Source organism: Mandrillus leucophaeus, unplaced genomic scaffold, assembly GCF_000951045.1.
Source record: "Mandrillus leucophaeus isolate KB7577 unplaced genomic scaffold, Mleu.le_1.0 Scaffold1785, whole genome shotgun sequence".
Lineage (NCBI taxonomy): Eukaryota > Metazoa > Chordata > Mammalia > Primates > Cercopithecidae > Mandrillus > Mandrillus leucophaeus.
This window is the reverse complement of record NW_012101793.1, coordinates 1,763-29,071: the sequence shown is the minus strand read 5'-3', so window position 1 is coordinate 29,071 and position 27,309 is coordinate 1,763. Positions and strand designations below refer to the sequence as shown.

The following is a 27,309-nucleotide window of genomic DNA, read 5'->3' as shown; positions in this document are numbered from 1 at the left end:
CCACAGAAAACCCAAGCCCTCAAGAGAATTAGTGTAGGATGCTTGCAAGGAGAAGCTATGTTTTCCTTCCCCATTCACTTTGCCCTCTGTATGAGTCCGTTTTCACACCCCCGATAAAGACATATCTGAGACTAGTCAAATTAAAAAAGCTTATCGAACTTACAGTTCCATATGGCTGGGGAGGCCTCGCAATCATGGCGGAAGGCAAGGAGGAACTCACATCTTATGTGGATGGCAGCAGGCAAAGAGAGGAGCTTCTGTAGGAAACCTCCCCCTTATAATACCGTCAGATCTCATAAGACTTATTTGCTATCACGAGAATAGCACAGCAAAGACCTGCTTCCATTATTCAGTTACCTCCCACTGGGTCCCTCCTGAACACGTGGGAATTCAAGATGAAATTTGGGTGGGGACACAGCCAAACCATATCACCCTCTCATCTCTCTCTCCCCCTGGATTGCCACTCAGCCAACTGCAGAGTGTCTGGGAAATAAGCATGAATCATCACCCACCTCTGCTTCTTCTGAGCACTCTACAACCTCCTGGCTGAGGAAACAGGGGAGGGCCCCACCTCACCCCTTCCAGCTAGGGAGCTAGCATACTGTCAGAGTCCTTGAAACTTTCTCACTACTAACGAGTGGGCCTGGCTAAGGGATGCAGCCTAACCAGCCAACGCTCCAGGGTGACAATTTTAGAATGAGTATTGGAGAATGCAACTGAAGATGGATTCTGAGCCAGTTCTCATTCCCAGACAATGGTAAACATTGTTTCTCCTATAGTTTCCAGGAACATTTTCTCTCCCCACTTCCTTCCTTTTCTTCCTTTTCTCCTTCCTCCCTTTAATAAATATGTATGAAGTGCCGTCTAGAAGCCGGGCCCCAAGCTGGGCACCTGGGAGTCAGCAGTGAATGAGAAACAGTTCTTGCCTTCCAGAAGCTCTGACTCTGGACAGAAATGAAGACTGATGGGAATTTTTTAATATAAAAATAAAAGGTTAACTGTGAGCAATGGTGATAAAGGCCACATAAGCTATTGAATCAGGCACTGTGGCTGCACCTAGGGGAGGTGCCCCACCCAGTTCTGGAGCCCAGGGGCAGAAGTGATGGTTAGACTGAGTCCAGAAAGGGACAAGAGTGGGCAAGGCAAGGAGGGAAGATTGCAAAAGTCATTAGCATGTGGCTCTTTGTGGCTGGAGGCGGGGGTTAGGTGGGAGTTGGGCAGTGGCCAGAGGTGTAGGATAGGCAGCAGTCAAGCTCCAAAGGGCTCTCCATACCACTGAAAGGATTAATTCTGAAGGCAGTGGACAGCCACTGATGTTTCCTATACAGAAGAAAGATACAAGAATGTTCAAGTGTAGAATATGGATTTAAGGATTATGGTTCAGAGCCAAGGATTTCAGCTCATTGAGGGCTTCCTCACTCAAGAATTGCTTCATGGCTACATTTCACAGTGTACCATCGATATCTGGCTCTCTGACCCCTACCCTCCCAGAAATGGCTTCCATTTTGAGGCATAGAGGTAAAGGGACACACTGAAGCTCCTGTGAGACGCTTATGTCACAGCCAGCACTGGACACCATCTGGGGCCTCTGTGACCCTTCTCCTTTGGTCTTCCTACCAACCCTCATCACCAGTTCACAACTGAGGACACTGAATGTCAGGAAAAGAAGGGATTCACCCAAAATCACAGAGCTTAATAGTCACAGAGAATCTATTAAGTGGTAGAGGCAGATTTGAATACAGGTCCTCGGACTCCAAGTCCAGTGCTCTCTCTGTTCTGTACCATGTTGTCTCATGCAAAGGATGGTAAATGCTGTGAAATAAACAAGAAGGAAGAGGTTGAGAAATCAGGGAGGGCTCTGTGGAGGCACTGAACGGGAATGTGAGGTGGGCCTTGAAGGTCGGATAGATTCTGTGTAAGCAGTGAGGAGTAGTAATGAGGTGTGAGGGAGAAGAAGGGACAAGATGGGTGAAAAATCAGAGTGAGGACCAGGAACGACACATCCATGGGGCATTTATATAAATCTAACATGAGAGAAGCTTAATTTAAATCTCAGGAGGTTAAGACACATGGCAGATGGAATGGAAAGTCTAACATATATAGAATCCGAGCCCCACAGGAGAGGAGAGGAGGCAACATTTTAAGAGTGAATAGTTAACAATTTTCACAGACACATACTATAAAACTAGGCAAAGATATTCAATTCTTCTTTTGTCAACCAGAGAGAAAATGCAAATCACTACAAAGAATAAATAATTAGCCTTACAGCAGACTTCTCAGTTGCAACCATAAAAGCCAGAGAACAATGGAATAAAAGTTTCAGTATGCTGAGAGAAAAATAACTGTGTTTAATGAAACTACCTTTCAAAGAAAAGGAAAAAATAAAAAAACTTCAGAAAATAATTTGAGCTGGTTGATTTCTAAAGGAAATTCTAAAGGATGCACTTCAGGAAGAAAAAAAATTATCCTGGATAGAAAATCTGAGATACCAGAACAAATGATGAGCACAGATACTGTAGGTCAATCTAAAAAAGTTGACTTACAAGACAATAATAATGGATAATTTGAGGTTTTGAAAAAGATGGAACCATAATACTAGATGATATCTTAGCAGTAGGGAGTAGGAGTTTCAAATTCTGTTTAGGGAGAGGGTAAAGATATATAGAGTCAGCCCTCCCTTTCTGTGGGCTCTGCATCTGCAGATTCAACCAAGTGCAGATCAAAAATACTCAAAAACAGGCCGGGCATGGTGGCTTACACCTGTAATCCCAGCACTTTGGGAGGCTGAGGTGGGCAGATCACTTAAGGTCAGGAGATTGAGACCAGCCTGGCCAACATGGTGAAACCCCGTCCTTGCTAAAAAAATACAAAAATTAGCCAGGCGTGATGGTGCAGGCCTGTTGTCCCAGCTACTCAGGAGACTGAGACAGGAGAATCGCTTGAACCCAGGAGGTGGAGATTGCAGTGAGCCAAGATCACACCACTGCACTCCAGCCTGGGTGTCAGAGTGAGACTCTGTCTCAAAAAAAAAAAAAAAAAAAAAATTCAAAACCAAAAATGAATAAAAAACAAGAAAACAATTTTAAAAATACAAATAAAAAGAATACATTACAACAACTATTTACATAGCATTTACATCATATTAGGTATTATAAGTCATCTATAAATAATTTGAAGTATAGGAGGATGCACCTACGTTATATGCAAATGTTATGGCATTTTACATAAAGAACTTAAGTATCTGCATATCTTGGTATCCACAGGGGTTCCTGGAACCAATCCCCCAAAGAAACCAAGGGACAACCACATTAACTTTAGAATCTGTTAAGTGTACATATTAAATCGTCTAAATTAACTACTAGAAGATAGACATTGAGAGTGGTAAAATCTCCAAATAATAGAGGTGGAAAAATGGAGGAAAAAAATGTTTTCAATGAAGCATGAAAAAAGCAAATACCTGAAAAATAAATACACTGTGTCTCCATTTATATTAGGTTGAAAAGCTCACAATGCTAAACATTTGGAGATTAATATATAGCAATAAATGAAGCAAAGAAATAATGGACAAAATATTCAGCATAGGGATCATATCTGTTAAAGAGAGAAGGTTACAATGGAGAGAAGCACACAGGTGAGGGATTTAGGATTTGGTGCTATTCCCACTTAAGCTTTATTTATGCCCTTCACATATGTATATATATATGGTAAATATTCAATATTTAATATTTAAAATAATTTAATATTGTTGCTCTGCAGCTTCTCACACATTACTGCTATGGCATTCATTCAAAATTGGTCAATGTCCTTTGGAGGCAGGGCAGGTTACCACCTAGAACAACAGAGTCACTAATGAGTTTTCAATTTCCATGCTGGCTGTCTTGTGTCCCTGAAGTATGGTTCTCAGCCTTGGCTGATGCCCAGGTCCCACCTAGAGCGAGTCTGGTTAATTTATTTGGGCTACATCAAGCAGTGGTATGGCTGAAAATATTCTCAGTTGATTCTAATATGTAGCCAGATTTGAGACTCTGGGCTAGAAAGTCAGTAGTCTTGCAAGCCAGGAATGGCTGAGATATAAAAAGTGACTCTCACATTCTAGAAACTCCCTCTATATTCAGAGCAATACTTGGAGATCTGAACATAGAGTTTTATAGACCTATTCTAGAGGGGATATAGGATAGGTCCGATGAAAGTCCCTGCCAGACAGGAAAGAGAACGAAAGAGCTTTTTCTAGACTACAGCTGGGAAGAGGTACAGAAGAAATGGAGGAGCTGTCCTTAATCCCTCTTCAGCAACTCACACGCCAGAGAGTCTGAGAAGGTAGCTAAAAGCAGGATGTCCTGTACCCCAGTTTCTGTTGGAGAGTCTATCAGTTACCCTGTGCCTGCATAATGTAGCCACAGCTAAACAGAAATGGCATGTGTAGAGAGAGGTCTAAGGATGGTGATTCCCAGCCTCACCAAGTTCCAGTAAGGAATGGTGGGGATCAGGAGTTCTACCACATTCTAGTGTGGGATTTGGAGCATACAGATAGAACAACCCTCATATATGGCTGGAGGAGTGGAAACTAGATCAGCCTTCCAGAGAGCCATCAGCCCCGCCTAGTTAAATAAAGTGCACATGCACCCTCCAGCCCAACAGCTCCACTGCTGAAAGACACTGCACAAGTTCATAAGGATTCAGTGAAAGGAACTCAATGATTAACTGTAGGCAATCTGGGTATCTATGACTTGGGGAGTAGATTAGTGAAATTAGGCCGATACACCCAGTGGAGTACTGTGCAGCAGCTGGAAATAACAGAGCCACACACAGCATGCATCTAACTGTCTGGCGCTCAGTGAGATAAGGAAACACAAATGATATTTAAAGCACCTCACTGTTCATGTAAACATAGGTAAGTATGGGGTAAGGGGAGTAGATTCTGCGAAGATATCTGCAGGGGCAGCAACATCATTTTAAAATCTCTCCAAATCTCCAAATAAGAACAGGCAGTGCAACTAAAGAACAAAACCCAAAGTCCATGGACTAGGTTTACAACAAAACTAGTCATGTGGTATCCTCATGAGCCTTGCTATGGTCTGTGTCCATCAAAATTCGTATCTTGACATTTAATCACCAATGCGATGGTATTAACAGAAGGGGTCTTTAGGAGATGATTAAGTGGTGAGGGTGGAGGCCTCATAGATGGAATTAGACCCCTTATGAAGGAGGAGGTTCATTCTCTTCTACCTTTATGTGGTAAGGGAACACAGCATTCAAGGTGCCATCTTTGAAGTGGGGACTGAGCCCTCAGAGATACCAAACCTGCCTATGCCTTGATCTTGGACTTTCCAGCCTCCAGAACCGTAAGGCAATAAATTTCTGTTCTTTATAAATTATCCAGTTGGCGTGGTGGCTCATGCCTATAATCCCAGCACTCTGGGAGCCTGAGGCAGGCGGATTGCCTGAGGTCAGGATTTCGAGACCAGCCTGGCCAACATGGCAAAAACCCGTCTCTACTAAAAATACAAAAATTAGCTGGGTGTGGTGGCACACGCCTGTAATCCCAGCTACTCGAGAGGCTGAGGCAGGAGAATCACTTGAACCCAGGAGATGGAGGTTGCAGTGACATGAGATCGCGCCACTGCACTCCAACCAGGGCGACAGAGATTCCATCTCAAAAATAAATAAATATAAATAAATAAAATAAATTATCCAGTCTCAGGTATTTTGCTATAACAGCTCAAATGGGCTGAGAAAACCCCAAATAATAATGGTGGTGGGAATAAACCACTAACACAAGACCTTCATGATACCAGTGTCTACCCAGGAGAAAGAAGAAATACACAACAAGGGTGGCTAATGGATCCAAGAGCAGTCAACAGAATTCACTGGAAAGCAGGAGACCAACTGAGAGTAGCCGCGAAAACTCAGGAGAGTTCTGCCCTCCCCAACCCTGGGTGAGTGCAAGGGGCCCACCGTAAGACCCCCCCAGGGCCACCTGCCACCACTGTGAGTGAAATCAAAATTGAGCAAAATACAGGCAAATAGAGGAAAGAAAGAGAAAGTTTAGACCCATGGGGAAGGGACAGAGCCTGGAGACTCCAGAAAGCAAGCTGCCCTATTTGTGAACACCACATAAAAACAACAGAAGCAGCAGCACCATGGAGTTAGAAATGCTTCCCTGGCCCTCGTTTTACTGGAAAAATTCAAGAAAACTAATCTCATGTAAAGATTAGCCACAGAAAACATGAAGGTCAAATCACATACAACAACATCATGTGAAAAAGAAAGGAGCAGAACAACTTCCCTGTGGGTGATATATACACAATGCATATGTAAGAACCCTTTCAACGGATACACATGAAGCCTATCGGAATGGCTGCTTATTAGAGAGGAAAGGGAATGAAAATGAAGGAGAATAAGTAAATTAATAAGGAACAGCCTGTGTCTTCTGACGATAATAAGCCATGGGTGTGGGCAGGGGAGAGATGGCCAATAAACTCAACTCTCAGCACTTAGGACTTCTTAAGTGGTAGAAATAATTAAAACAGTCCAGCTCCCCAAGGGGCCACCAAGAAAAGAGGCACGAGTTGGCTGGGTGCGGTGGCTCACACCTGTAATCCCAGCACTTTGGGAGGCTGAGGTGGGCAGATTATGAGGTCAGGAGATTGAGACCAGCCTGAACAAAATGGTGAAACCCCATTTCTACTAAAAATACAAAAATTAGCCAGGCCTCGTGGTGCGTGCCTGTAATCCCAGCTATATAGCAAAGAGACCCCAGGAGGAGTCAAGGTGGGGTCAGGTAATGTTTAGGGGATGATCAGTGCAGAGAAGAGGACCCTCAGACCCCCGCTGTACTGGAGATCAGACCATCCTTCCACCAGCTGTGGACCATCAGCAGTAGATGTGCTAAAACAGGACACAGCTCAGAGATGAGCCACTGACCAGGGCCTTTCTTTGGCATCCTCCCAAGGCTGTGAGCTTTCCCTGTACCCAGACAACATTTGACAAAGGGAAATGACATTGGAGAGACCCATCAAGCAAGGAGAAGGACGCTGAGCTTAAAATGATTGAATATTTGCTAGAAAACCACAGTTAAACTGAGACTCTTACACCAGACATAGGATTATCTTTAATTGGAAATTTTAAGTTATTTATTTTTAGTCATCAACAGGAAATGTAGGTCCAAAGTAAGATGAGATCACTTATAAAAACAAGTAAATAAGAAGCTCCATCTGTTGCACTTCCTCCTAGAAAAAAATTTAAGTCTGAGGGAGATGTAGATAAAAATACAGACATAGTTTCCCAACACTGCTGACATTTTGCCTGTCCCGGGGGCTGCCTTGTGCACTGCAGGATGTTTAGCAGCATTTCTGGCCTTTACCCACTAGATGCCAAAAGCACGTCCCGGTTATGATAATCAAATGTGTCCTCAGGTACTGTCAAATGTCCCCTGGTAGCACAGTCACCCTGTTGAGAATCACTTACATGGACATGACCAGAAATCTCTTTAATACATTGACAACTGAATAAAAAGAAAAGTTGTAGAACAAGAAAACTATAGTGTGTGGTGTAATTTATGCAAGAAACATGGCTTCCATAAGAGTTTATTTTAAAATTATCAAAATTTTGCAAACATAAGATCTATGAGAACAAGAATTTTGTGGGATGTTTTTCCCCTACTACATTTTCATGTCTAGAACAGTGTCTGGAACGTAGACCTTCAATAAAGAGTGTTGAATAAATCACTCAGTAATTAAAATTACAATCTGATAACTAGCATTTATGGAATCCTAGCATTATGTTAACCACTGTGCTGAGAGTGTGATAAGCACTAGCTCATTCAATCCTCATAACAATCCTTTGAGATAGATACTTTTATTCTCCCCATTTTTGTAAAGTGGAAAATCAGGCTAAGAGAGATTGAGTTACTTGCTAAGGTCTCGTAGTTAATAAATGGCAGAGCTGGGATGGGGTACAGCATTTTTTTTAAGTCAGTCATATTCACAAGGCTTGTACTCTTATTAGACTGTAAGCAACCTGTCCTCCTCAGGTACAACCCACATCCAGATTCCACATCCAGTGCCTTTGTGTTGATCCATTCTTGCACTACTATAAAGACTGCCTGAGAATGGGTAACTTATGAAGAAAAGAGGTTTAATTGACTCACAATTCTACGGCTGTTCAGGAAGCATGGCCATTTTCCATGACCTTCATGGCTGGAGGCCTCAAGAAACTTACAATCATGGCGGAAGGGTGAAGGGGAAGCAAGCACATCTCACATGGGGGCAGGAGAGAGTGAAAACGAAGGTGCCACACATTTTTAAACAACCAGATCTCATGAGAACTCACTCATTATCATGAGAACAGCAAGGGGGAACCGTCCCCATGATCCAATCACCTTCTACCAGGTCCCTCTCCCAACACTGGGAATTACAATTCAACATGAGATTTGGGTGGGAACACAGAGCCCAACCATATCAGCCTTCCATACACGATGTCCTGGAGAATGTGTGGGCAAGGTGTGGATTTGTATAACCTGCTCCTGCCACAAAGCCTACTGAAGTCTCTCAGCAGACTGCTGTTTTGGATGAGCCAAGATCGCACTTCCAAGCCCTGACCAATTTTAAGGCTGACCACAGTTCAAGAAGCAATGCCCAAAGAAGCCTGATGTGGAGGGTAAGGAGTGGCTGCAAACATCTGCAAAACAGAAGTGTGCCCAGACTCCAGGACAGGGTCTTTTCAGTTTGGGTAAATCCATCCCCAAGGACTAAGAGATGAAATATACTATCCTGTTGAAAGTTGCTGCTAAAGCCAAACAAAGCAGTTTCCAATCATCTCTCTGCCACTATGGCCTGATCTTGAACACGTAAACCTCTCTTAAGCGGTCAGATGGAATTGCATTAGTATCACCCACAGTTATTGGCCATATTAAGTGAAACAATCTCAGGTGGATAATGGATGATAGGACCACAGTGGCTGCTGCAGCCAGGCCTTGGCCTAAGCCACAAAGTCCAAAGTCAGTGGCAGAAGTGAACAGAGTTATAACTAAGGGAACTGAGGCAGAAGCCCAGCATTTAGATTGGGGGCCTTGATGGAGACTTCAGGAGAGACGCATTTGGGCCCATCTGCAGGTGTCCAGAGCTCCCCCGGGCCCAAGCACCTGAGGCTGCCATACTGACCATAGCACTCCCAGTTGGGCCTCTACAGAATAGGACAGGGCTGTGACACAGGGACAGAGATCCTTCAGGGTAGCTACCCTCTCTCCCATGGTTACAGGTTGCAGTGTGTAAAGATGAGAAGGCAGGGAATGCAGAAGAGCAGAGGAACACTGGCCTGACAAGTCCAGGCTTGCTTTCACCCTTCCTGTGCCAGCACTGACTATCACAGGCAGGCCACTGCAGCCCCGGTGGCCCCATCAGCGCCTAACTCCTCTTTTACTGTGCCCTGAGCACAAATCCCGGTGCATCTTTCCTGACACCTCCCCTATTCGTCTCCCTGGATTCCATACAGACGTTCTCAGAGAGCGCCAACAACTTCACGTTCACTATTACAATATTTACTCCATCGGCACTCATCAGCAGCACCCTGGGAAAGGAAAGGCATTGTAAGTATACTTTCAGAAAACATTCTGCAATAATACAGCCATAAATCCATAAGTTAGCAAATCCTCAAAGCCAACCCAGAATTCTGTCCCCAGCTCCCCCACCTCCATTCCATTCCCTGAAATTATTAGCTCAGAATTGAACCTGAGTAACCAAATGAGCTCTTTTTATTTCTCAGTTAGGACTTCATCCTCAAAAGAAAGAAACGCAGGCAGGCCAGCCACGACGTTTCACTTTTTATGGATCTCGATTTATCTCACGTGCATATTTCTTAAAGCTTTCACCGCAGCTACACCTCAACGGCTGACAACACCTCCATTACCACTCAGCTATTTCTCATTCATTTTTGTGACTTTCCTTTCTTACCGCCATACTTTCCAGATGATATCATTAAGGAGGCTGGAATTATTAAGCTCTTCATTCTCAACAGTATCTCAAAACTGTCCTAAAGCCACAGAGATTATGATGAATGAGCTCAAATGCCTTCATTTTTTTATAACGCCAAATGAAATTTAACCATGGCTAACTGCTGAGACAAGGGTTTCACTAGACGAGCTTCTTGGTCCCAGATATATTTATGCACAAGAGGCAATATCCATGCCTATGAATGTCTGCTCCAAGCTGACCCGCCAGGTTCTAATCACCAGTGCTGCTGTTCATGAGAGAATGGTATCACCCAGGAAAATGACTTCTGAAACTGGCTACAGCAAGATCCTGTATAATACTGACCTCCATTGGATGTATAAATTGATGCCATGATTGTTTAATGTCAGTCTCACTGACTAGACTGACAGCTTCGCTAGAACAGAAGCCAGGTAATTTTTCTTTCTGTGATGGACATAGATTGGTCTTGCCTGCCCAGTATCATTCAGTGGCTATCTTCTGGCAAGGGAACTGTGACCTTTCAGGAAGCCATATATTCTCAGTCTATGCAGTTCCAATAGGGTGTTCTCCACCTACCTACTCTAGGCATGACCATATGACCCAGGGCTAGCTAATCAAGGCAGATCACCTGCCTGACCACAGTGATTGGTCCAGAAGTGAACATGTGACCAACCCAGACCCAACAAAGCAGACTACTGGGACTAGTACTGGGGCTGTTGAGAGAGAAGCAGGCCCTTTCTTCTGCTGGATTTGAGCCTGGGAGAATGCAGGCATGCAACCTCAGGCTGATGCATTGCTTGGGAATGAAAACAACATAGAAAACAACAGAGCTGAGAGATGGGGAGAGGCTGGTAGCTGAAAAGCCTAAGCTCCCTGAATCAAGCAAAGCCTGAAGCTAGACCTATCTGTGGGTTTTTCCATCTTATGAGCTGAAAATTCCCTTTCAGGTTACATCAGTTTGAATTTTTTGTTGTTGTTTCTCACAAGCGAATGTGAGTTCCATGAGGGTAGGGAAGGCATCAGTTTTGTTCATTACCACACACCCTGTACTTAGCACTCAACACAAGCTTGACAGTAATAATCAACAAATTATTTACATGCCTTTACTCAGTGAGTCTGCCTTCTCTTGCCCCTGTCTAGGTAACAACAATCTGAAACACTCAATTCCCTGTTTTACCCTAATTATTGCATAAGGACTTTGCAGACTGTATGGGAACTCAGATGGCACTCTTCAGCAATTCTATGAGGGTGGCACCGGCCTCAGGAGGAGCAGACCCTTTCCTGGTTAGCAGTAAGGCAGGGCAGTGTTGGCTCCACAGCCCAGAGACAGCTGGGCACCTCCTAAAGAAAATGGTCACCTCTCCATCCTCAAGGAGACCGCCTGGACTAAAAAAGAACTGATTCCCCAGAGCACCGTGTGCCCTGGAGCAGCTACTGAACCTTCCCCTCAGCTGTGAGATGGCAGCAAGGCTGCACTGCATCACAGGTAAGAGCGTGGATTCTGAACCCAGATCACCTGGGTTTGAATCCCACCTCCCCCACTTACTAAAAACATAACCATGGGCAACTGACTTCACCTCTCTGTGCCTCAGCTTCCTCATTTGTGAAATGGGGCTAATGCTAGTAGCAAGTGCCTGGTGATGTCACATAGGATTAAATAAATGAACATATGAGAAATGTTTAGAAGAGCGTCAGCATACTGTAAGCACTATGTACATAATGGCCACCATTGTTACCCAGTCCAGAGAGTTGTTTGGGAAGTAAGCGAAATACTGGATGTTCAAGGTTTACTTGACACAAGGCCAGTGCAAAGTAAGTGTTCCCAAATTACTAGTTAAAACACAAAAAGCCAGTGTGATCCCACAGGTGAGGCCAACCACCACATCCCATAGATACCAGTCAATGTACACCTAACAAGAAGTAAAAAGTCAGATGTCCTCTGCCCAGGGATGCCACTGATCCAAAAGGTACTTTCGTGCACCAGACAGACACAGCCCCATAGAGGATGCGGGGCTTGGAAGCAGAGTGGACACTGGAACTACAGACCGCTGATAGGAAAGGGTTAAAATCTCAGGAACGCCATTACAATCTACGCTTTCCTAAAGCAAAAATAGCTTCATTCTTCTTTGTAGTCTCTTCTTGAGACTAGATAGCCAGCGCACACTTGAAAAAAAAGGAAGGAAAATATTCCTTTATTTTTTAGTTGGAACCGCTAAAGCAAGAACTTAACAGGAAAGTGGGTCAGCTGACCTACTTTTTTTTCTCCTCTAGAAAGTTCTGCATTTGAGATCAGAGTTGGTAGAAAATTTCCATTCTAAATTCTGCCCAAGAGAGGAAAATTAGCAATCTCGCTTGCCATGATGGATTGTGACACGCTAACCAACCTTCCAAATAGCCCCTGCGTTACACCTAATGACTTTTAAAAAATGTTTCAAGATGGGTATCATACTCATAATAGAAGAAAATTCAGACTTGCACTTTTTTTTGGAAGGCTAAATCATTGTCATCTTTCTTTTGTGCACAGGTCTTTTTCTTTATTTCTGAGTTTTAGCAGTGACATAACTTTGTATGCCATAAAGAGATGAACGACCTTGCACGTGCCTCGGTTCCTGATGTGCCACCATGTTTGTCTATTCCATATAACAAACCAAAGCATTTATTGCATGACACCATGTTCTAAACACTTAAAAATGTTGATACATTTAATCCTCACAACACCACTATGTACTGGGTGTTATTATTTTCTCCACTCCTGGTTTCTTCAGCAATTCCTTGTTAAACGTGAATTTTAGTGCCTGAGTCCACACTGCCAAGATCCTGAAAACTCTATCTTAACTCCTCCCACCTCTCAAAAGATTCCAAATCTTCACCAACATTTCCTGTCTTCCCACTAATCCTAGAAGCCAAGAACAGGGGTTTGGACTGGCACACTCTCTCCCTCTTAGCTCCAGAAATTCTAGTTCCTGGGAGTACTCCCAAAGACCAAACACGGCATTCCCAGATTTTCCCTCAAGCTGGGTCAGGAAACCAGTGCCAGCTCTGATTGCCAAGGTCAGGAATGAGGAGAGGTGAGATTTAAAATAAAGAACCCAGGCCAAGCCTAAAAGAAGTTCACCGAATATATAGTAAGGGATTGTAAATGCACAGAGGGCACTTTTCTGTCCCAGTTTCCATCCCTGGATGGCAGTATATGCAAAGACACAGCCAGAATGGAATAGGTAAAACTAAGAGCCAGAAACCCTGTTTCTCATCCCAGCTTCCCTGCTGACTGCTGGACAAATGTGAGATAGTTTCTCAAGCTCTCTGGTCCTCAGTGGGGTCACCTGTGAAGGGCTAACCATGACCAGCTCATGCAGTAATTGGCAGTGCCATGGGATGCAGGACTGTGTGGCAGCATCATGCCCGAGGATGGCAAAGGTCAGCAGCAGCCAGCCTGTCCAATCCCTTCGTGTTCCGTGCAGCTCAGAGAGGTGACCTCCCTCCCAGTGCATGCAGTCAGAGGGGCCAAGCCCCCAACTCCATTCCCACTCAGCTACTGCCTCCCAGGACACAGTCCTTTCCACCTCTCTAGGGGCTGCCTCCCTGCAGGACAGCCAGTGGGTTTGCCCCTCATCCACAGGGCTCCTGGGAGGGTTATCCGGGAGGGGATCACCATTGCTTACACCTCAGTTTCTACACCATGAACACATCAACAGAGAAATGAGCAAGGTGAAGTCCGACAGTCACAGGGTGGAGAATATCCTCAGTCCTCAGTCCACAGACTCCCAGGCACCCACCCTGTGGCCAGCCCCAGGCCCTGGCCAACCTTTCCAATGTTCATGACAACCTGAGCAAACTTCAGTGGCTTGGCAGGGGCAGGGCCAGCAGTCGTGGAGCAATGTCAGCAGTGTTTGCCCTCAGAACCACACTGCACGGCAGAGGCCAGGAGCAGAGGGTATAAAGGCCCTCCACTCCCCATTCTGGGGGCAGTCCCCATCAAAACTGCCCAATAGCAAGCTGCAGCCATCAAAAATGTTCTTTCTTCTACTAAAGTGAAATGTGTTTCTTCAGAATCCCCATCCATTCCCAGTGATATGGTTTGGATATCTGTCCCCCGCAAATCTCATGTTGAAACGTGATCCCCAGTGTTGGAGGTGGGGCCTGGTGAGAGATGTTTGGGTCATGGGGGCAGATTCCTCATGGTCTGGTGCAGTCCTGACCACAGTGAGCGAGTTCTCATGAGATGCGGTTGTTTATAAGTGTGTGGCCCCTGCCACTACCCACCTTCCTCCCACTTTCGCCACGTGACGTGCCTGCTCCAGCTTCGCCTTCTGCCATGAGTAAAAGCTCCCTGAGGCCTCCCCAGAAGCCAAGCAGATGCCGCTGCTACTTCCTCTGCAGCCTGCAGAACTGTGAGTCCATTAAACCACCTTTCTTTATACATTACCCAGCCTCGGGCATTTGTTTACAGCAACACAAAAACAACCTCACACACCTAGAGCCCAGTTCTGACCTTCTCAGTAATCCCCCTTTCTCAACACAGAGCTCCAGAGACTGAGCGGGTGGTTCTGTTCCTCTACCCATTCCTCCCCACAGCTTCTCCTTTCCAAGATAAACATTCCCGAAGTAATCATTAAAATGACTTCTGTGATTTATATTTCCTTCCCTTCCCTCAAACACAGCAATGTTTTGTTTGTGTGCTGTCATCCGAACAGCAATCCGGACGAGTCTGAAGATGTGGGGCCCATTCTAGACCCCAGCAGCTCTGTGACCTTCAGCATTCTTCTCTGAATAGATTCTGAGGTCGCAGTGGAAGCAGGTGGGAAGAAGTGTCCATTCTACTTTGGAACTCTCGCATCTCACAGGAAAGCTGCCCCTCACTGCTGGGATCCCTGAACTGTCTACATGGCTAGGGAGTGCCTCCTCCCAGGTGGGGTCCCCCCTTTGTGCTTGCTCACGAAGAAGCATGCCACTAACACCCCACAGAGGATAGCCAAAGGCCCACCCAAGCCCAGGTGAGGCCACATGTGAGATCTACTCCCAGCACCTGAGCAGGGTCACATGGAGATAATTTACCAATGCCAACGACATCACCCACCGGGTAGTCCCATTCTGTGCCAAGCCTTCCTAAGGGCAAGCAGCAAGGCAGCCAATAGGTTGTCGCCCAGACAATAAATCATAGACCACATTGTGACTGTTTTTGTAGAAGTAAAGCTCAGGAAGAGAAATGGGTTCTGACTGAGCCAATGTTCTGACAGAGAACATTCTTAATAATTGTAGATACATGTCAAATTTCGAAAATAGATTTTTTTCCCCCAAAGCCAAGCTTGTATGTACTGGCACTTCTCGCAAGTAGTTGTAAGTACAAATCTCTCTCACAATTCCTGGAACATAACAATGAACAAAGGAGAAACAAGGAGTTAGCATCACTCTTTGTAACCCAGGAGACTTCACCTAGAACCCTGTGGTCCCAGAGAAAAGCCTGTTCCCGGTGCCCTCTCACTCTGCCCTCTGAGCCCATTTCCCCAAACCTGATTTCCCAAAGGAGGTAGAGCCTCTGGTGGTTGACCCCAGACCCCAGGAAGCATCAGGAAACACACTGGCGTGGCTTTTTATGGTGGACAAAGCACTGCTGTTGGCTCAGTCTTCCTAAGTGTCCTGTGAAGTAGATGTTACAACGCCAGTTTCACAGATGGGGAATTTAAAGGACACACCAAGGTCACAGAGCTGCTAAGTTCTAGAATGGACCCCATATCTTCAGATTCTCTGTCTACTTGCTGTTTGGATAACACTGGCACAAATCCACATGTGTTTGAGGAAAGGGAAGGAAACCATCCAAGTAGTCTTGTTTAACCTGCATCTGAAATCTAACTAAATTAACTAAGACTCTTCTATCCAGGAAAGAAAAGATTTGTATTGGGATTCTGACAGATTACATTATTGGCTCAAATTCTTCTTCCCTCCCTGTTGCCACACCCTTTGACATAGGACTCTGCAGTTCCTTGTAAGAAAAAGACAGAATATATTTTCCCATTCCTCAGTTCTGTGAGGTATTAAGGCAAAGCGACAAGGTGCTGGCTCTAAGACTAGGGCTCAAGAACCTGGCATGCTTCCAATTGCTCTCTGATGTCTGTCCTGTTACCATGAGAAGAGCACGCCTGAGCTGGCCCACTGGTCCCAGGAAGAGCGTAAGAGTTCCATGGTACAGAGATGCCCCAGCTGAGATGCCCAACCAAGCCCAGCGAGAGCCAGGTCCCCTGCCAACCTGCAGCAAAAACTCCTTAACAATTAGACTGGTGCAGGCCACCTGCCCCTGTAGGAATTGGTACAGAGGAACTCCTAAGCCCTCCATCAGGGAATTCCTACATTGAAAGAGAAGTTGGAACACACTCACTGTTCCAGACTTCGGGATTTTACAAGTGAGTAAAGTTGGAAAAAAAAAAAAAAAAAAAAGAAGGGGTGGGGGAGGTCCTGGGTTGCTAACTTTTTGCTTTTTCAAGCAAAGGCAATATATAAAATTAACCATGACTTACTATCACCATCAATTCATAAAAGATAGGACATTTTAACACTAAAACTGAGAAAAGGATATAATCTTAGAATATGACACAATCCTTTCTAAGCAAAGTTACTTGGCCACCCTCCATATGTGAGCCTTTTTCTTTCCTTCTGTCACAGATCAATGAAAATTCTGTCACCAAATAGCTCCAGCCTGTGTAACAGCAACTTTTCTGTATGCTTTATGGTAGAACTGTCAGAAGAACACGAAATTAGCTACATAAATTATGAGACTTAAATCTTGGTTCTGTTGGTTCTGTGACAACATAAAAGTTACCTTAAAAAAAAAAAAGTCAAAGAAGAAAACAAAGCTAAAAATAAATTTGAGCACCTCGGTCGTACCTTCTCCACTGGCTACCAAAGGCAGTTGGAGCACCCAGCACAGCTGCCCACCCTCAACCACGTGCCACTCCTGAGTGACACTCCGCAGCTCCCTAAGATGCCAGTGCTGCTCTTCCGTGACCATAGTAACGTCTGAATAAAAAGCACAGTGGTGACTTAAATGGAAGCTCTACCGGGGCTACAGGGACACATAACTGGGACAGAAGGGAGAGGCAGAGAATCCCCAGCACCAGCTCCAGGGACACATGGCTCAGTCAGCCATGAGTGCTGTCTTCTCTCTGAGCCCTAAAGAGCCAGTCCAACCTTCTTCCAGATGTGTGGTGACCTGGGAGAAGAAAGAGGTCTGAAAGTGGACGGTGGTCACAACAGACTAGATTATCCTTCAAAACTATCCACTATAACGTGGACGCCACTTTGGCTCTGGCTAACAGAATGTGAGTGACAACCTCACGTCAGTGCCCTGCAAAAGCTTTAGGAGCCAATGTGTGGTTCTCCAAGTCCCTCATTTCCCTCTGTCGTGAGATCATCACCGTTTTCTTTTTTCCTTTTTTTTTTTTTTGAGACGGAGTCTCACTCTTATTGCCCAGGCTGGAGTGCAATGTTGCAATCTCGGCTCACTGCAACCTTTGCCTCCCAGATTCAAGCAATTCTCCTGCCTCAGCCTCCTGAGTACCTAGGATTACAGGGGTCTGCCACCACGCCCAGCTACTTTTTTTTATATTTTAGTAGAGACAAGGTTTCACCACGTTACCCAGGCTGGTTTCGAACTCCTACCTCAAGTGATCCTCCTGCCTCAGCCTCCCAAAGTGCTAGGATTACAGGCATGAGCCACCGCACCCGACCGACCATCAGCATTTTCAATAGAGGCAGCTCCTTCAGGCTGAGGCCCAGACTAAAGTCTGTAACCAACTCCCAAAGGGCACGTAACATGGGTAAGAAATAAACCTTGACTGGTGGGGGTCACTGAGACTTCAGAAGCATTTGTGACCGAGGCATATCCAATCTGACCTACGTGACATGGATGCTATTCACTGGGTTGGAGAGCTCAACAGCAGTGGCAACAGGGGAAGGTGGCGAGCTCGTCTTGGAGGTATTTCTGTACTTGGTCCCTGGGTGAGAGGCAGGGGTGAGGGTTGAATACAGAGATGCCTAAGACATAAGGTCCCTGACCTCAGCAAGCCTAAGACCGGCTGGGAAGGCTAGCCTGACCCTCACATGTGTGGCTCTAGATTTTCAATGCAGAGAAGCAAGGGCTGTTCTTTGGAACTGGAAAGCCTCCGATCTAATCCCAACCCAGACATTTTCTTCCCACCTTCATCCGTTCTTCCCGTGGATACTTACTAAGCCAGGGATGGGGAAAACAAACAAGGTCCTTAACCTCACAGGCTCACATTGAGGTGGGAGGATAGACAATAAGAAAATCTGATAAACACCAACTGGGCACACTCTCTCCAGGAAATGAGCAGGGTGAGCTGAGGGACACTGGGGAAGGCTGTTGTAGGTAAGGAATTCAGGAAAGGCCTTTCTGAGGAGGGGATGTTTGAGACGGAAAATGAGAATGTGTCAGCCATGCAAAGAGCTGCCGAAGAACAGAAAACGTGAGTAGAGCCACGGCAAGCACAAAGCGTCTGAGACGGGAAAGAGGATGGCTTGTTTGAGGAACAGAAAAAAGACCAGAGTTTTGGAAACAAGGTGGGCAAGGAGGGGCTTTCAGGGAGCCACCCTGCCCTAATAGTCTATGTTTAGGTGATGCTGACCTCTTCATTCAGCCATCTGTCATCTAATCAACAAGCACGTATCCGGAGCCTATAGTGTGACAGGCTGTGGCCAGGATCTGGGGATGGGGTTCCTGCCTACCAGAAACTCGTGCAACTCTCAGGGCTCACTGTCTCATGACCACAAAGAAGATGCCTCTGAGGAGCCCTTGATGGCTACGGAGGCTGCGAGGTGACGGCAGTGGGCAAGAGCCATGGTCATCCCTTCCCAGAAGAGTTGGGAGTGCCCGTTCAGCATCCCTGGGGCCTGCAGCCTCCTGGACTCCCGCTGGGAGATATCGGGGGCAGAATGGAGATTGCATAAAGTCCTCTGTCCCCTGATTATAACAGTCCTTCGGCACCCCTCCACAGTCCTTCGGCACCCCTCCCCAACCCCAGAGAGGCAAGGACGTAGAAATCATCTGGCACAGGGCCCAGAAAAATGGTCCTACCATGGAACCAGGGGGCGATGAACTTGGTGTTCCTCTCGAAGCCAGCTCGGCGAGGCAGCTGCTCCTCCTTAAACCAGCGGACGATGACATCTCTGGAGACTGGGCGCAGCGGGCGCTCCCAGGTCCTGCTGAAGAGAGAGAAAGCGGGGAGGGCAGAAGATTAAGGAGGGAGAAAGGGCAGAGGGAGAGGAAAGAAGAGGGGAAGGAAGGAAAGAGGAAGGGGAGAGGAAGGTAAAAGGAGGAGGAGGAAGGGGGGTGGAAGAAGGGGCAGGAGAGAGCCATGAGAGAATGAATAAGCACGGTGCCCACATCCATGCCTACAAAGAGGATTAAAACAGCCCAAGTACTTGAAGGCATTTTGCAGATTATAATGTACCACCTGTTATTGTTTATTTAAAAGAAAACTGTTACTGATTGCTTCAAAAAACAGCCACACAGTTGGGAATGAAAAGAGGCTAGGAGGGGGTATCTGAGGGAAAGAAAAGGCACATTTTCCCTCGAGTATGGCCAGGGCATAAATACCAGCATGGATGAAGGAGGCTCCTGATGGGAAGTAACTGAGTGGGTCCCATCTCCTTCTCTCCCTCAGAAAGAATTCTGGGTCTTATCCCCTCCTTACCTCTCCCTCCCCGCCCTCTGAGGGGATGCCTGCCTTTGCCACAACTCCTGTGCTTTTGTAAGGCAAAACCAGGACAGTGAACAGAGAGAGAAACCGGAGAACCTCAATTTGCTCTGGAAATGGCTGAGATTCCCTGCCCAGAAAATAAAAAGTATATGACAGAGGAAACGGAGGCAGAAGGAAACAAAACTGCACATTGGTTACTACGGATGGAAAGGATGAGGGACTGGAGGCATGGAGGGCAGGAGGAGGGGCACAGGAAGAGTTCAGACGAGGAAGTAGATACGTTTTAAAGTTTTCTCACAGGTGAGCTAAGATCGTCATTGTTTTCGTGTCTGAACTGCGATTCCCAGATGCGTACACAGACTGGGCGAAGTGAGACCCCACTGCGCTCGGGCTACACTGAAAGCACAGTAAGAGCTGGCAGCACACGACCCGTGACAGGCACCCACAACTATGTGGTGAAGTACAATGCAGTAACACCACGGTGCATGAAATCATGGCACAAAAGTACAGCATCTGGGCCAGGCGCGGTGGCTCACACCTGTAACCCCAGCACTTTGAGAGGTCGAGACCAGTCTGGCCTGGTCTACTCCCTCGTCTAAACTCTTCCCGTGCCCCTCCTCCTCCTGCCCTCCATGCCGTCAGTCCCTTACCCATTCCATCCGTAGTTACCAATGTGCTGTTTTGTTTCCTTACGCCTCTGTTTCCTGTGTCATACTTTTTATTTGCTGGGCAGGGAATCTCAGCCATTTCCAGAGCAAATTGAGGTTCTCCAGTTTCTCTCTCTGTTCACTGTCCTGGTGCTGCCTTACAAAAGCGCAGGAGTTGTGGTGAAACCCCATCTCTACTAAAAACACAAAAATTAGCCGGGCGTGGTGGGAGACACCTGTAATCCCAGCTACTCAAGAGGCTGAGGCAGGGGAATCGCTTGAACCCAGGAGGCAGTGAGCTGAGATCGTGCTACTGCACTCCAGCCTGGGCAACAGAGTAAGACTCTGTCAAAATAATAATAATAATAATAATAATAATAATAATAATACAGCATCTGAGGAACAGCCCACCTTGAACAACCACAGCCTCTTCGCCATTTCCAACTGAGTGACAGGAGCCTGGTAAATTCTTATTTTGTTGTTGTTATCCACCTAATAGTACTGGCATTTAGAATTCACGGTTATCCTTGTTTTTTATAAAATCAATGTCAGCTGTCTTCTCATGTGGTCTCCGTATTTGCCCTGTACCCACACTTTGACACTGTGCTCAGCGTACCTCCTTACAAGCCCAGAATAAATCCACAGGGCATTTCTTTACTCGCCCTAAACTGAATACACTCACATATGCACACGCATGCGCACATACAGTAGCAGACACTGTAAATTTTTGAGAAAAGATGTCAGAAGGACAGAGGATGAGGTTACATTGCACAGCTTACAGCCGTCATCGGTAGAGTTGACCTCCACACCCTGTCTTCCCACTCACTGCCACTCTGGACTTTCCTTTACCCTCTACAGCCCTACAGCCAGCCGGCCTATGTTCCCAGTCCTCACACTCTTCCCTCTCAGTAAGTTCAAATGTCTTTCTTCTTCATTAAGCAGTGCAGGGCAGCCTGCTTCACCCAGCCTCTTCCTCCACATTTGCATCCCCCAAAAAGTAGCTGTGCTTGGTGGGGAAAAACTCCTCCAGTTTCTAGGACTCGCTTTCCTTAGAAGGCAATAGGAAGTTATATATAACAGCAAAAAATAAATTCACACACTCTTGTCCCTCTGTTTCTAAGCAGTCGATTTGAATTTGTTTCCAAGCAGGGAATCTGACTCCCCCAGAACATAAATGCTACATTTATATACCTTAAAATTTTGATCATTCTATATAAATTAGATAGTTTGCACTCTTCTTTTTTCTTTTTCAGCTAATCTATGGCGTTTTCCCCTGTTATAAAGCCTTCAAAGAAGTCACTTTTAGTTCCACAAAACATTCCAATGAATTGACTTAACCCAAATTCACTTTAAACAATTACATTGCTTCTGACTTTTTGCCATTATTAATAATGCTATGATAATCATCTTTGCACTTTTTCCAATTTGCAGATAATTTCCTTAGCATAGATTCTAGCAGTGAAATTACTAGCCAAAGTCATACCAGCAGTAAAGAGTAGGGCCTGGGTAAAAAGATATGTGAGCAGCTTGTGTATTGGTCCACAAGAGCTGACTGTTAAATTTTCAGGAATTTTCTAAGCCAGTTAAACATAGCCATCATTCAAATTTAAATGTAATAGGCCAGGCACAGTGATTCATGCCTGTAATCCCAGCACTTTGGAAGGCTGAGGTGGGCAGATCACCTGAGGTCAGGAGTTCGAGACCAGCCTGGTCAACATGGTCAAACCCTGTCTCTACTAAAAATACAAAAAATTAGCCAGGTGTGATGGTGCGCACCTGCAATCCCAGCTACTTGGGAGGCTGACGCAGGAGAATCACTTGAACCTGGGAGGCAGGGATTGCAGTGAGCCGGGATCGGACCATCACTGCACTCCAGCCTGGGTGACAGAGCAAGACTCGGTCTCAAATTTTGTTTAAAAAAATTTAAATCTGGCCAGGCGCGGTGGCTCAAGCCTGTAATCCCAGCACTTTGGGAGGCTGAGGTGGGCGGATCACCTGAGGTCAGGAGTTCGAGACCAGCCTGGTCAACATGGTCAAACCCTGTCTCTACTAAAAATACAAAAAATTAGCCAGGTGTGATGGTGCGCACCTGCAATCCCAGCTACTTGGGAGGCTGACGCAGGAGAATCACTTGAACCTGGGAGGCAGGGATTGCAGTGAGCCGGGATCGGACCATCACTGCACTCCAGCCTGGGTGACAGAGCAAGACTCGGTCTCAAATTTTGTTTAAAAAAATTTAAATCTGGCCAGGCGCGGTGGCTCAAGCCTGTAATCCCAGCACTTTGGGAGGCCGAGACGGGCGGATCACGAGGTCTGGAGATCGAGACCATCCTGGCTAACAGGGTGAAACCCTGTCTCTACTAAAAAATACAAAAAAACTAGCCGGGCGAGGTGGCGGGCGCCTGTAGTCCCAGCTACTCGGGAGGCTGAGGCAGGAGAATGGCGTGAACCCGGGAGGCAGAGCTTGCAGTGAGCTGAGATCCGGCCACTGTACTCCAGCCTGGGCAGCAGAGCGAGACTCTGTCTCAAAAAAAAAAAAAAAAAAATTAAATCTAATAAATACACAATTAAATAAATTTTATTAAAATAAGGATAATAAATACTCAAAACTCAAAACAAAAAAAGCATATAAATACTAGATGTGTATTCTAGGAGGCCACTTGGCCCAAAGCCTCACTCCTGAATCTGAACCTGTCCTCCCATCAGCGGCACGCATCTGCCCTCAGCACAGACAGACGAGGTGTGCTGGCAGGCACCAGAGAGGTGAGAGCAGTGAGGCCATAGGGACCCATCCCACGGGGCGGCCACAGGAGAGAGGCTGGTAAGAGGGCCTTCTCACTGCCTGGGCCTGCTGCCCTGTGTGCACAGCTGCTTGTCCCCTTTGAGGCTCACTCGGGAGTGAGGCCACTGCTCCCCTATTGGCTGCACACAGCCAGCCCAGAGCCAGGCTGCACCATGGTCCATGTGGCTCCATCAAATGGGCCTGAGGGAAAATTTCTAGGTTTGTTTTAAAAAGCATAGATGGGGAGAAGGCTTTTCTAACTATGCCCTCAAATTTAGAAAATATAAAAGAGGCCAGGAGCAGTGGCTCACACCTATAATCCCAGCGCTTTGGGAGGCCAAGGCAGGTGGGTCACCTGAGGTCAGGAGTTTGAGACCAGCCTGACCAATATGGTGAAACCCTGTCTGTACTAAATACAAAAATTAGCCAGGCATGGTGGCGCGTGCCTGTAACCCCAGCTACTCAGGAGGCTGAGGCAGGAGAATCGCTTGAACCTGGGAGGCAGAGGTTGCAGTGACCCAAGATGGTGCCATTGCACTCCAGTCTGGGAGACAGAGTAAGACGCTGTCTCAAAAAAAAAAAGAAAATATATAAGAAAATTTGACCTTGTAACAATCAAGAATTCCTGCACGACAAAAAACTTCATCATGAAAATAAAAAAATAAGTGCCAAACTGAGAAAATATGTTTATCACAGACAAAAGAATCCTCTCCCCTAATATGTAAGAAGTTATTAGATATCAATAAGGAAATGACAACACAATAAAAAGATAATTTACAACACACTGTGCAGTAGAATACTATGCACCTGTAAAAAAAAACACAAAAAAAAAACCTAAATAGATAATGTAAGAATTGATATGAAAAGCCTTCTAAAAACTAGTTAAATGAGGGAAAGCAATCAAAGTATAGAACTCCATGCATAAAATGCCAATTTTTCTACAAAAAAAAAAGAGGAGGAATAAGGCCTTTCATGATGGTAATTGCAAAAATAAAGTGAGCGGATACATAAAAAACTAAGAACAGTAGTGACCTCTGGAAGATGGGGGAACAGAGTAGATGTAGGGAGAGAGGGAGTCAGCCATTTCTCAGTACACCTTTTTAAACCTTCTGGTTTGGGAATCTTATACTTGACAAGAAAGGAAAGGGTGAGAAGGTGGGAGGGAAGAAATGAAGACATCATCAACTGTCCCTACACTGTAGGCAGAGGAAGAATAAAGTTATGAGTAACCCCAAACCCCAATTAAAGCAAAACTCAGACACCCCTTCATTATCTGGGGGTGACTGGACTCTTCTGCAGATTACTGAGGTTAAGGGAGCCGGCAGGTGCTCACCACCCAGCCTCTGGCCCTCCTGGGGACAGTGGTTGTTCAGCAATGATCTGGGGACCGGAGCACCCAAGAGGAGAGAGGCCAAACCTTGGGGCTGGCCTAAGGTGGGAGCGGGTAGAAGGAAGAGAGGCTCCCTGCAACCTCTTAACCTTTGGTCCTGGCAATTTCGGACAGTCATCTAAGTGCCCTTGCAAACCCTCAGGGGACACAAATGTGTGTGAGGACCTGCCTGCATCCAACCATGCTAAACTGCAAACCTACTATTCCAATTAGAGAAAAACCGGCTTGCCTGGGACTCAGAGTCATCAAGCCCTGTGTCCAGGCTGCCGGGCCATGCTTCACCCATCTGAGGGCTCATTACAAGTTCTTAGCCTGGAGCCCTTAGAGTCTCAAATTGTATGCAAACATTCTAGGTCTTTATATCCGCAAATTTGAGGGGGAAGAAGGTACACAGCTTTCTTCAGATTCTCAAAGGAATCCTTGACCTTAAAAAGGTCAAAGCTCGTAGGGGTGCGATGGCTCAGGCCTGTAATCCCAGTACTTTGGGAGGCCGAGGCGGCCGGATCACGAGGTCAGGAGATCGAGACCATCCCGGTTAACACGGTGAAACCCCGTCTCCACTAAAAAATACAAAAAAATTAGCTGGGCGTGGTGGCGGGCACCTGTAGTCCCAGCTACTCCGTAGGCTGAGGCAGAAGAATGGCGTGAACCTGGGAGGCAGAGGTTGCAGTGAGCCGAGATTGCAACATTGCACTCCAGCCTGGGCGACAGAGCGAGACTCCGTCTCAAAAAAAAAAAAAAAAAAAAAAAAGGTCAAAGCTCTCAGAACTCCAAAGTTATTCCAAATCTCCAACTCCCACACCTCTCCTCCCTCTCCTACCCCAGACTAGGGCTGAGGTCCAGAGGGGAAATGCTAGCCCCAAACTACACAGCAAATCTGGGGCAGAACCGGGACTGGGACCCCGGTGTCCCATGCCCTAATCCAAGGCCCTTGCCCCAACCACGCCAACGCGGAGCCTCGACCCACCTGACCGGCAGGGCGAGGGGCTGCGGCGGACCCGGCCCGGGGAGGTGGTGGTAGAGTCTTGCCTCCTGCTCATGGCTCTGGCCGAGCTCCTGGAACATGGAGCTGAGGCCGGCGACCGTGCCCTTCTGGATAGCACGGAGCGAGTGGCGTCGGTACTCGTCTCGGGCGCGCTGGGCTCGGCGGCTCCTCTCCTCATCAGCCGCCTTTGACCGGCGCACTGGAAACAGGAAGACAGCGCGTTAGCCCAGATCCGCAGCCCAGGCAGTGCACTAGGCCAGCTGGGACAGGATGTATTCGGTTGGTGCAAAAGTAATTGCAATGTAGTGGCAAAAAATCGCGGTGATTTTTGCACCAACCTAATAGTCCAAGAACCTCAGGATTCACCTGGCTGCAAGGAAGCTCAGAACCCAGAATCACAGGCAGGCCCCGCCCACCCCTAGCAGCAGCCCTAGAGCAAGCCTGTCCCTACAGAGGTAAAGATACCCTGACAGTTTAGGGTTGTCCAGTTGTTCCTGTGACGCCATTCTAGAATGGCCAAGCCACCTTGGAGTGGAAATTTCCATCTCCCTATGTATTTCTTCCTGGGAGTGTCCTGCTCAGAGCAGCTCCTCAAATCCTCTGCCCACTCAGCTCACCTGTTAAGGTGGCCAGCATCTCCAGACAGCACCACCGTCACCCTCATTGACAGTGCCAAGCCCTGGGTTTGGTGCCTTCCCTGCATTATCTAAGGGACTTCCCCCAACCACCCAGGGAGGGCACATTACTATTTCTGCTTTATGGGTGAGGAAACCAGCCTCTGAGAGGTTAAGTAACTTGCCCAAAGTAAATCAGCTAATAAGGAGCAGAACCTGGACAGAAACCCAGGTGTGCCCGGCTCTCTAAAACCCACACAGTTCTTTCCCCCCTCCATGGCCCCATCACTCAAGCATCTACCTTCGGTTTAAAACCCTGTGTATCTGACACCAGAGCTCTTTCCTACTAAAAAACAAAGAAGCATTGAAAGACCATCTGGCCCAACCTCCTCATGTTATTCATGTGGAAACTGAGGCCCAAGGAAGGACAGCAATTTGCCCAACTGGGTAAGTGGACCAGGCCAGGAACCATCCTTCCTCCTACTGCAAGATGAGTTGTTGGAAACACTAGTGTCCCAGTTCTGGAGCCCCTTCTTGGTTTCCCATGACCTTGACAGCTGGTAGGTGAGTGTATGGGCGGGGAGGGGGAAGAGGATCTTTTGATAACTCCAACAGCTTACAAGACTCCAAGACACCCAGCTCTCTAGCCCCCTGTATTCACATATACATGTATTAATATAAGTATATATATTCATTTTCTTGAGATAAAGTCTCATTCTGTCACCCAGGCTGGAGTGCAGTGGTGCGATCACAGCTCACTGCAACCTCGACCTCCTAGGCTCAAGCAATCCTCCCACCTCAGCCTCCTGAGTAGCTGAGACTACAGGTGTGTGCCACCATGCCCATCTAATTTTTTAAATTTTTTGCAGAGACAGGGCTTCACTATATTACCCAGCCTAGTCTTGAACTCTTGTTCCCACCTCGGCCTCCCCAAAGTACTGGGGTTATAAGAGTGAACCACCATGCACGACCTCTTCCATCTTTTTGTGCTCCTCAAGGAAGGGTCCTGTCTCAGCCAAGTGGCCTTGAAAAGATATCTGTGCTTCTAAATCTCAAAAGGGAGGTCGGGGACCAGGAAAATGCGGGAAAGGGAACAAAACCCATTACAGGCAAATTCTGGAATTAAAACCAATTATTTTGTAGTCTCTGCATCTTGGCAGGCCCCTATCTGCCTCTAAAATCCAACTATTTTGCAAAAACCTCTTGCTGGCTT

At 46.5% G+C, this 27,309-nt stretch overlaps 1 protein-coding gene across 1 annotated transcript in view; it reads right to left on the bottom strand.

Annotated features, from left to right (window-relative positions):
• Positions 1–25,681, bottom strand: part of LOC105537684 (SH2 domain-containing protein 4B-like) — a gene marked incomplete at its 5' end in the record, with an annotated part of 47,310 nt that extends 21,629 nt beyond the window's left edge. The window contains 2 exons of the mRNA XM_011977334.1: positions 19,054–19,181; positions 25,465–25,681. Of these exons, the coding sequence (XP_011832724.1) occupies positions 19,054–19,181; positions 25,465–25,681 (345 nt within the window). The remainder of the gene's footprint in view (positions 1–19,053; positions 19,182–25,464) is intronic.
• Between the last annotated feature and the right edge of the window lie 1,628 nt (positions 25,682–27,309).